The 10,908-nt window shown below is 45.9% G+C and overlaps 1 protein-coding gene across 2 annotated transcripts in view; it reads left to right on the top strand.

Annotated features, from left to right (window-relative positions):
* The first annotated feature begins 7,347 nt into the window (after positions 1-7,347).
* The window catches only part of LOC122554604, an 8,311-nt gene continuing 4,750 nt past the window's right edge, over positions 7,348-10,908 (top strand). Inside the window, exon 1 of one of the 2 annotated variants that reach the window (XM_043699906.1) lies at positions 7,348-7,530. In XM_043699906.1, coding sequence (XP_043555841.1) covers positions 7,363-7,530 — 168 coding nt within the window. In that variant the 5' untranslated portion in view covers positions 7,348-7,362. Of the gene's footprint in view, positions 7,531-8,759; positions 9,719-10,908 lie in introns of those variants that run through there. The other variant, XM_043699905.1, reaches the window with a different exon arrangement.

Genomic DNA, 10,908 nt, shown 5'->3' with positions numbered 1-10,908 from the left:
TCCCACAGACATCTGTAAAATGTTGAGTCAAAACTTATTTTGAGCATCATTGGAACACTGTAGCAGAGCAAGGAGAAAACGTTCAGAGTAGAAATGCCTATCACTTTAGTTCCTTGCCTTAGATCCACACTGACCTTTGACCGGCAATGGTTTTTGAAAGACGCTCAAGATTAGCATGTGGACCAGCATCTCATTTTCAACTGAAACTGTTACAGCCTTCAGAACCACACATTGAGTTTAACAAAAACAGAAATTGCTGGAAAAGCTCTGCAGGTCTGGCAGCATCTGAGGAGAAAAAAGCAGAGTTAACGTTTCAGGACTGGTGACCCTTCCTCAGAACAGAAACATCCGAAAGAAGGGTGACTAGACCTGAAGCATTAATTCTGTTTTCTCCGCGCAGATGCTGCCAGACCTGTTGAGTTTTTCAAGCAATTTCTTTTTTTGTTTCCAGCATCTGTAGTTCTTTAGCTTTTTTTAATTGAGTTTAACAATTTGACCTCTGCCTCTGTTTTGATTTGTGTTGCTTTGCTGTTTTTTTCGTTTGTCTCTTACATCTATTCTGTTGCGTTCTGACGGAAGATATTCAGAATCTGCCATTCACACCTCCCCTGAACAATATTTAAATGTCTCATATCCACTCCTCCTGGTCTTGCATCTTGGGGCCTTTTGTCATAGAGTCATAGGGATGAATAGCATGGATACAAACCCTTCATTCCACTTGTCTATGCTGACCAAATATCCTAAATTAATCTAGTCCCATTTGCCAGCATTTGGCCCATAACCCAGTAAATCCTTCCTATTTATACACCGTCTTTTGAATGCTGTAATTGTACCAACCTCCATCACTTCTTCAGACAGCTCATTCTATACGTACACCATCTTCTGCATGCAAAACGTTATCCCTGAGGTCCCTTTTAAATCTTTCCCCTCTCACCTTAAACCTATGTCCTGTAGTTCTGGACTTCCCTAAACTGTGGAAAAGACCTTGACTATTTACCTTATCCATGCTCCTCATGATTTTATAAACCTCCATATGATCACCCCTCAGCTTCTGATGCTCCAGGGAAAATAGCCCCAGCCTATCAGCCGCTCCCTATTGCACAAGCTCTCCAAACCTGCAAATATCCTTCTAAGTTTTTTCCGAACCCTTCCCATTTAATCTCTTCTGTCCTCTGGTCTATTTCCTTTCCTCTTCCATTTTGTTCTTTCACACCTTTCAGGTGCTCAAAACCTATCATATACCTAACCTTTCCAAGCTCCAATAGAAGGTGATCATTCTGAAAGATTAATTCTTTTGCTTCCACCATTGCTGCTGCCTGACCTATGGAATATTTCTAGCTTTTTTTCCATTTCATTTCGACTTTCCAGCTTCCACAATGTTTTGATTTTGTACTTGGAAACTTGAGCTCAATTAAATCGATAATTAATGATCCAGATTTTAGTGAGGCCTGTGATAAGGTTCAACATGGTCGGCTGCTCTGGAAGTTACATCACAGTGAATCCAGGACGAGATGGCAAATTGGATACACAATCGGCTTGATGGTAGCAAGCAGAGGATAATAGCGGAAAGATGATTGTCGGACTGGAGGTCTGTGACTAGCAGAGTGCCTCAGGGGTCAGAGCTGGTCTCATTGCTGTTTCTTATCTTTCTCAATGATTTGGATGAGAATGTATAAGGCACGATTAGTAAGTTTGCAAATGACACTAAAATAGGTGGTATCGTGGACAGTGAGGAAGGTTATTAGAAATTGCAGCAGGACCTTGATTAGCTGGGGAAGTAGGCTGAGAAATGGCAAATGGAGTTTAAGATAGATATGTGTGAGGTCTTGAATTTTGGAACATCAAATCATGGTGAATGGTAGGACCTCAAGGAGTGTAGTGGAGCAGAAGTACCTTGGATATCAGATACATGGTTCTCTGAAAGTGGAGTCACAGGTAGACAGTAGATAGAAAGCTTTTGGCACACTGGCCTTCATCATTCAGGGCATTGCGTAAAGAAGTTGGGAAGTTATGTTATGGTTGTACAAGTCTTTGGCGAGGCCGTACTTGCAGAATTTTGTTCAGTTTTGGTCACCTTGTTATTGGAAGGATGTTGTTAAACTGGAAAGAGTGCAGAAGGAATTTGCAAGGATGTTGCCAGGACTCAATGGTCTGAGTTATAGGGAGAGGTTGGACAGGCTAGGACATTTTCTTGTGAGCAGAGGAGACTGAGTGGGGTCTTATGAGGGGCATGGATAGGATAAATAGACAAAGTCTTTTCCCTGGGGTCGGGGAGTCCAGAACTGGAGGGCATAGCTTTAGGATGAGAGGGGAAAGATATAAAAGAGACCTAAGGGGCAACTTTTTCACGCAGAGGGTGGTACGTGTATGGAATGAGCTGCCAGAGGATGTGGTGGAGGCTGGTACAATTGCAACATTTAAGAGGCATTTGGATGAGTATATGAATAGGAAGGGTTTGGACGTTAATGGGCCAGGTGTTGGCAGGTGGGACTAGATTGGGTTGGGATACCTAGTCGGCATGGACTGGTTGGACAGAAGGGTCTGTTTCCATGCTGTGACTATGACTCCTAAGTGTCAAGAGTTGGAGAAAGCAACCGATGTGCTGTTAGATATGGGAATCAATGAGCACTTGTTATTTGGGGTTGTATCAATAGAGGGCAGCAGCTCTCCACATTAATGAAATAGTCCAGTACGATCCTGAACTCAAGCGGACAGGGAACATGATTTGGAGATGCCGATGTTGGACTTGGGTGTACAAAGTTAAAAATCACACAACACCAGGTTATAGTCCAACAGGTTTAATTGGAAGCACACTAGCTTTCGGAGCGACGCTCCTTCATCAGGTGATTGTCCGAAAGCTAGTGTGCTTCCAATTAAACCTGTTGGACTATAACCTGATGTTGTGTGATTTTTAACTATGGACAGGGAACAGTTCGTCTACCAGTTCAATTCAACCCAGTCAGAGAGAAAAGAAGTTCGACTCCAGTTTCTATTGAATGAAATTTATGTTTGTGCCAAAAAAATTCACATGTCTAAAGACATTGATTCACAGATTTAATCAAGAATTCCTTGAAATATCTCGACGTTCCCCTTACTTTTGGAGCCACATATGAGAGTCAGAATAAGTGTGATATTAAACAGAGTGCAAGAAAGAGATGTTTTAAATTATGTCGTTTCTTTAGTCATGTACAATGAATACATGGATATGCAACACTGCCTGGCTTGCGTCTAGGATGTTTCAGCATAGACAGCAAGGTATCGAAATGTTAGCTCTCTCTATGGGCTTCAATGCATCTTCATTCTGTTCGGCAAATACTATTGAGAGACAACTTTTTTCTTACTTAACTATATTCCACTGCAGGAATATTGAGAAAGGCGCATTGAAGCTCATGCAGACATCCTAATATGGAGACTAATTGGGAATGTGGACTTCTCGATGTGTTTTGGTAACTGCAATCATTCATTTCTCAGTGGAATATAAAAGTCCACATTTCTGTCGTGTTTTGTTGATTCACCAGCTCTTTACACCTGTGAGGTTCGGTTGAATGTAATTTTTTAATGTATCATCCATCAGGAATTTGCAGCAAAACACTCTCATTTATGTGTGCTGACATAATTAATCACTCCCATAGCATTCTTTGAGGATACTTTAAAATAAACAACTGCAAGTAAGGCGAATGATAATGTGCAGTTGAGCGTAGAGTAATCAGCAGGCTGAAAGATGGTTGAATGATATGGACAGGATAGAGTACTGGGGTTGAATGCAATATAATCTTAAGAAACAGGAGCAGACCGTTCACCCTTTGAATATACAGCTCTACTCGATAAGATCTTGGCTGATCTGATTGTTGTCTTAACTCCCCTTCGCTACCTAATATCAGATTAGATTCCCTACAGTGTGGAAACAGACCCTTCGGCCCTACAAATCCACACCGATTCTCTCCGAAGAGTAACCCACCCAGACCAGTTCTCTCTGACTAATACAGCTAACACTATGGGGGGCAATTTAGCATAGCCAATTCACCTGACCAGCACATCTTTGTGACTGTGGGTTGAAACCGGAGAAAACCCACACAGACACTGGGAGAATGTGCAAACTCCACAGTCACCCAAGGCTGGAATCGAACGTGGGACCCTGGGGTGCTGTGAGGCAGCAGTGCTAACCACCGAGCCACGGTGCCACCTATATTCTAACTGCTCTAAATATGAGACTGTTAAACAATTTCACAAACAGAACAAATTTCTATTGATAAATGAGCTCCTACAAGTGACACCTCACCACTGGTAACCTGCATTCAGCAATTTTAAAATTAAAATGATTGTTTCCCCATAAGGTTTATATTCTGTATTGAGAATAATGACTGCATCGATGCTGTAAGTGTACAGGCTTGTTTTATTTTAATGTTCTTTCATGGTACGTGCCAGTCATTGACAAAACCAGTATTACTTGCCCTTACCGAACGCCCCTTTAAAAGCTAGTGCTGAGTTTGGGTATAGCGAGTACTGGCATTGCTTAAAGTACTAAAAACTAAATAATCATCCCACACGTTCAACTGCAAATTCATGCCTTTACTATTTGGGAGATAAGCAATAGAGATATTGTTAATGGTAAACTTACTTAAATCAATACAAGAAATAAGGAAGTAGATCCAAGAATAAAAGCATATTGCACACACTATGCAGTGGTACTGAGATCAAGCAATCTTTGTTGAATGTTATACAGCCACAAATCCAAATAATTACTTTTCAAACAACCAGACAGTAATCATTATCTGTTTAAAATGAGCTTGTCCGACAGATGACTCCAGAAGGAACTGTGGATGCTGTTAGATTAGATTCTCTACAGTGTGGAAACAGGTCCTTCAGCCCAACAAGTCCACACCGACCCTCCGAAGAGTAACCCACCCAGACCCATTTCCCTCTGGCTATTGCACCTAACACTATGGGCAATTTAGCATGGCCAATTCACCTGATCTGCAGGAGGAAACCAGAGCACCTGGAGAAAACCCACACAGTTACCCAAGGCTGGAATTGAACCTGGGACGTTGGTGCTGTGAGGCAGCAGTGCTAACCACTGAGCCACTGTGCCACAGGAACTAAAACAGAAATTGCTGGAAACGCTCAGCAGATCTGTGAAGAGAAATCAGAGTTAACGTTTTGGGTCCAGTGACCCTTCCTCAGAACAGACCCTACAATTCCCAACTGGTTTCATGCCTTCCCTTGTCTACAGCTTGAATATTTTAAGGCATTTGCTAAAGCATTTCCTTACTGAAGAATTCTCACTGGCATAACCTCAATATTTTGTATAATGAGAAGATGCCCTGAATAAATACCCATCTATTTGTTTCTCTCATCTATTTTTACTCATTTTACTTGAGAGGGCCATGGACCCCTCTACTGCAATCTGTCAAAGGGAGTAAACCATCTTAATGTGAAGTGTTTTAATTTGAATTGTGCAATAAATAGAATTGTGTTCTCTTAGGTATTCTTCTATAGAGTGGGGATGTCACTGGCAAGATAGTCCATTTGTTGCCCAAACCCTTATTGCCCTTGAACTGTTAACAGTGAAGTACATAGTTGTGGGTCTGTCCTCAAATGAAGGCCAGACTAAGTAACGACGGCATTGTTCCTTCCCTAAAGAATATTACTAAACCAGTCTCTTTTTACAATAATTGACAATAGTTTCATGGTCACTATGAACTAATGTAGAGTGCTGGGGACAGCATTGTGGCTCAGTGGTTAGCACTGCTGCCTCACAGGGCTAGGGACCTGGGTTCAATTCCAGTCTTGGGTAACTGCTTGCGTGTCTTCCTGAGTCTTCCCTTGTGCATGGGTTTCTTCCACTGTCCAAACCTATGCAGGTTAGGTGGATTAGCTATGCTAAATTGCCCAGGGATGGACAGGCTAGGTGGATTGAATGCTTTTTGATTGGACTGAATGGCCTGTTTCAACACTGTGGGGGTTCTATGATTGTCTGGGTGGGATTTGAACCCATGTAAAATTTTTATAGGTACTTTGTTTTAATTATCAGACATAATTCCTTTAAAGATCTTAACAAGGCAATCTACAGGAGCAGGCTAAGTTGCTGTGAGCAATCTGTTACACTAAGCTTGAAGAGAATTGAGGTGAAAGTGAGGACTGCAGATGTTGGAGAGTCAGAGTCGATAAAGTGTGGCACTGGAAAAGCACAGCAGGTCAGGCAGCATCCAAGGAGCTGGAGAGTCAATGTTTTATCTGGAATGTGGAGGGGGGAGGCATCAGAGGGGGGGGGGGGGGGGGGGGGGGGGGGGGGGGGCGCGGGGGGGATGGGAAGGCAATAGGATTGAGACAGGCAGCTGACAATATCAGGGTATTTGTTGTCTTGATTTGCTCAACTATAAGAGGCATTCACATATGACTTATCACAGTTACGTTTTCTACAGTGTAACCTGGTATCCTGAAAGGTAGACATTGAGGCGCTCACTCCATTTGGTAATGCATTCTGAGCGGAGGATCTTAATAAGCTGGATGCCGAAGCAGTAAACCAAGGTGTGCCAATCTCACCCAGGAGGTGGGCACTGAGCCTTCTTCTTGCTTCAGTGCCCAGGATGTCAGAAGCAAAGTAAGCACCACTGTGCAAAATGTCCAACTGCCATCAGGATTATTGGAAGCTGGAGAAGCTTGTGTACAAACAGCAGGGATTACTTGACTTAATGGCGAACTGTTGGCTTTGCAGGTCTTTATAGAAGAAACCTTTGACCGAATCTATCACGAGTAAAGGTTTCTTGTCATCATTTAGTGACAACTGACTATATCCATGTGTGTTGTAACTCAAGAGTTAACAGTAAATTTGTGCATCGTATCCATGACTTTTTTTTTTACCTTTATTTATGAAGATGCTTAATTTTACTCAGTTTCTTTCTCGTCCAGTTTAGGTGGTGGTGGTGGTGGTGGTGGGGAGGGGAGTTTGGTTGCCAACTCGTGTTATCATGTGGCTTTGAAGCAAACAAAAAAACCTCAGCAGTCTCTCAAGTTGACTCAATGACCTACCTTGCTTAGAATGAAAGTTTTTGGGTCAAAAAATAACAAGAAAACTGGTGAGAGAGAGAGAAAAAAAAGCTGAAATCAAAGCCCACAGCCTGCCTCCACACACTACATCAGGCAGCACCAGGGAATTTTAGAATCGTCACAGAACTTCCCCTGGGTCGGACAATAAAACTCAAAGTCGCGTTTCCAACACACAAAAGTTGCTATCTGCAGACTGGCCGCTCCCTTTTGTTTTATTAATCTCCACTTTTCCCTTCCCCCTCCCCCACTCCCCTCCCCCATCCCCACCCCTCCCCATACCCCCCTCCTCCCAAACTTGGTCATCGAGCCTGCCAGATGGACGAGCTAATAGACATGAGGGGGACTGCAGCCCGAGGGGTCGCTATCCAACCTCAGAGAAGGAGCTTTCCCTTTGCGATTTTCAACGGTTTGCTCACTGTGATCTGCCTGGCGACAGCGGCGCTTCTGTTGTGCAAGCTGCCGCAGCCCGCACCAATCGACGTGGTAAGTACAGCGGCTTCTTCGCTTCGGACTGTTCAGTGTACATTTAAAAGCATTGCTCCCAGCTCTCTGCACCGTTTACTTTCTCTCTGCCTCCACTCGCTTCCCTCCCCAAACAAGAAACAATTTCACTTGTAAAATTGTGCAATGTCATTTGAAAACGCTCACTCATGATTGACATCATGAACGCAGCGTTCATAAGAGTGGAAACGGGTGCAGCGAACGAGGTCACGGAGGGATTGTTTAAATAAATAGAAATGTATCAAATAACCGAGTTACGCGGAGATGCGAGGGTCAGTCCCGTTGCAAACCGGAGATGAGATGTATGGAAGTTGGATTTTACTGAGGGACGGACGCCGAGGGGCTTTGCTGAATGTGTTTTGTGGTTTCGGGCGACCTTGTCCAAGTGCACTTTGAGCTGATGGTGAATTGTTAAGCAAGAATCTGGTGAATGGCAGGCCGCGAGAGTGACCAGATTGTGGTCGCTCGACGTTTTGTTGGGGGAATTGTTCATCACCGCAGATAGAGAGGGATTGAACACTCGCTACTGAAGGGAATGAATAACTTTTCAGTGAAAGAGGAGGAATTGGTCGGTGTATCAGTAAGAGAGAGAGGAATTTATCACTGTGCAGTCAGGGAGAGGAATTGATCACTGTGCAGTCAGTGAGAGAGGAATTGATCACTGTGCAGTCGGGGAGAGGGAATTGATCACTGTGCAGTCAGGGAGAGGGAATTGATCACTGTGCAGTCAGGGAGAGGGAATTGATCACTGCGGTGAACTGAAAATGTGTTGCTGGAAAAGCGCAGCAGGTCAGGCAGCATCCAAGGAACAGGAGAATCGACGTTTCGGGCATAAGCCCTTCATCAGGAAGAAGGGTTTATGCCCGAAACGTCGATTCTCCTGTTCCCTGGATGCTGCCTGACCTGCTGCTTTTCCAGCAACACATTTTCAGCTCTGATCTCCAGCATCTGCAGTCCTCACTTTCTCTCAATTGATCACTGCGGTCAGGGAGAGGGAATTGATTACTGTCCAGTGAGAGAGAGGGGAATTGATCACTGTGCAGTCAGGGAGAGGGAATTGATCACTGTGCAGTCAGGGAGAGGGAATGATCACTGTGCAGTCAGGGAGAGGGGAATGATCACTGTTCAGTAAGAGAGTAGTTGATCGCTGTTCAGTGAGAGAGGGGAATTGATCACTGTGCAGTCAGGGAGAGGGGAATGATCACTGTGCAGTCAGGGAGAGGGGAATTGATCACTGTGCAGTCAGGGAGAGGGGAATTGATTACTGTTCAGTGAGAGAGAGAGGAATTGATCACTGTGCAGTCAGGGAGAGGGGAATTGATTACTGTTCAGTGAGAGAGAGGGGAATTGATCACTGTGCAGTCAGGGAGAAGGGAATTGATCACTGTGCAGTGAGATAATAGTTGATCGCTGTTCAGTAAGGAATAGGAGGAATTGATCACTGTTCAGTGAGGGAGAGGAATTGATCACTGTGCAGTCAGGGAGAGGGGAATTGATCACTGTTCAGTGAGAGAGAGAGGAATTGATCACTGTTCAGTGAGAGAGAGAGAGGAATTGATCACTGTTCAGTGAGAGAGAGGGGAATTGATCACAGTTCAGTGAGAGAGAGAGGAATTGATCACTGTTAGTGAGCGAGAGAGGAATTGATCACTGTTAGTGAGAGAGTAGTTGACCGCTGTCCAGTGAGGAATAGGAGGAATTGATCAGTGCCCAGTGAGGAATGGGGGAATTGATCACTGTCCAGTGAGGGGGGAATGGGAGACTGATCGCTGTCCACACATTGTCGGACATGCACAATGGCCGGCCCCTGTGAACGAGGCGGGGTGGGGCCGCTGCATTGAGCTGGCGCCCTGTCACCGCGCGGCCAGTGGCGAGCGGCGGCTCCTCCCTCATGCAGCTTTGTCTCAGCGGCTGCAGTGTTCCAGCGGAGGGAGGGAGGGAGGGAGCAAGCCAGTCACCGCTCTGGCACCAGATCTGTGAGGGATGCCCACGCACCCCACCCAGCCACCTCCCGGGCTACCTTTCTGCTTCCTTCCGAGAAAGGGGGGGGGGGGGGGGTCTCCGAATGAGCCCCCATGTAGATCCCCGGCGTCATGTCAACGCAGCCGCTTCGCTCTGGTTCACCGCAGCATCTGAACTCGCTCACACACCGGCGCAGCGTGTTGTCAGCGTAAGTTAGGCTTGGGAATATAGGATGTTTGAGGGATAAGCTTGTGTTTTTTTTGAGGGGGGAGATGGGGGTGAAGGGGAATCTTGGAGGGTGGTGGGGTGGAGGGAGGAGATTATGTTTTGATCTCTTTTTTTAAAAAAAATAAATTGCATGTGCTGCTCCTTCTCTTCCCCGGGACAGTTAAAGGGGTGACAGAGCTAGCCAGCTGCTTTCAGAGATGTCCTGGGAAAGGAGATTTGGGGTTCCAAGGCGGAACAAAACAAAAGGGGGACTGCTCAGTGCAAAAACACACACACACGCACCTAGCCGAGGCTTCCGGGGTGTTTCAGAAGCAAGTGAGGCCGGCGGGTAGATGACCAGGGCCCACGGGACGGTGGCTTTCCCCTATCTCGAGTCTTGAGGTCGCTGGTGCACCCAGCACCATCAGGGCGAACGCGCCCGGTTTCTCGCCCACCCAAGCTGCCGAGGGGGCAGCGCTTCAAGATTGAAGGAGGGAACGACTTGCATTTGCCTAGCGCCGTTCAGCCTCTCCGCACGCCGCCGCCCAAAGGGACCTGCATTTACGCCGCGCCTCCTTCCAGGAACGCCAGAGGGAATTTGTGTTATTTTTTTGAAAAGACGGATGAAAGGGGGAGCTTTCGAAATGCGCCCACTGCCGCTACCTGGGACCTTGCAGTAGGCAGTCGCCGCACAGCAAGATCCCACAAATTACCGCTGAGGTAATGCCTGGGTTTCCTCTTCGTGGATGTTGACGTAGCCACCGCCATTAGCCACCGTACGTGGGAGAACTCTCTCCTGCTTTTGCTGAAACTAGGACTGTGCGATCATGCCTACTCCAAATGTTGCCACTTCTAACAAGAGAGCAGTCCTTCTATACTGCCCTGGACTGTCCGCATGGATTTGTTCAGGTTTCTGGGGTGGGACTCACAGGCCGAATCAACTGAGCAGGCGAGAGCCACTGACTCAATCTGAAAGCTTTAGGGTTAGGAGACTTATCTCTGAATGTTGCACTGAAACAATGTCAGTGTGTGTGCATTTTGTGTTGAATGCATGATACTTATCTATGCTCCATCTCCTTGCTCCCCTCCCCACCTCACTCACTTACCCCCTGACATTCCCCTCACCACCTCAATCACTGCCCCCTCCCCACCTCACTGACTACCAGCTGACACTCCCCTCCCCACCTCACT

Source organism: Chiloscyllium plagiosum, chromosome 11, assembly GCF_004010195.1.
Source record: "Chiloscyllium plagiosum isolate BGI_BamShark_2017 chromosome 11, ASM401019v2, whole genome shotgun sequence".
NCBI lineage: Eukaryota > Metazoa > Chordata > Chondrichthyes > Orectolobiformes > Hemiscylliidae > Chiloscyllium > Chiloscyllium plagiosum.
The sequence above is the reverse complement of the archived record's forward strand: the minus strand, read 5'-3'. Positions and strand labels throughout refer to the sequence as shown.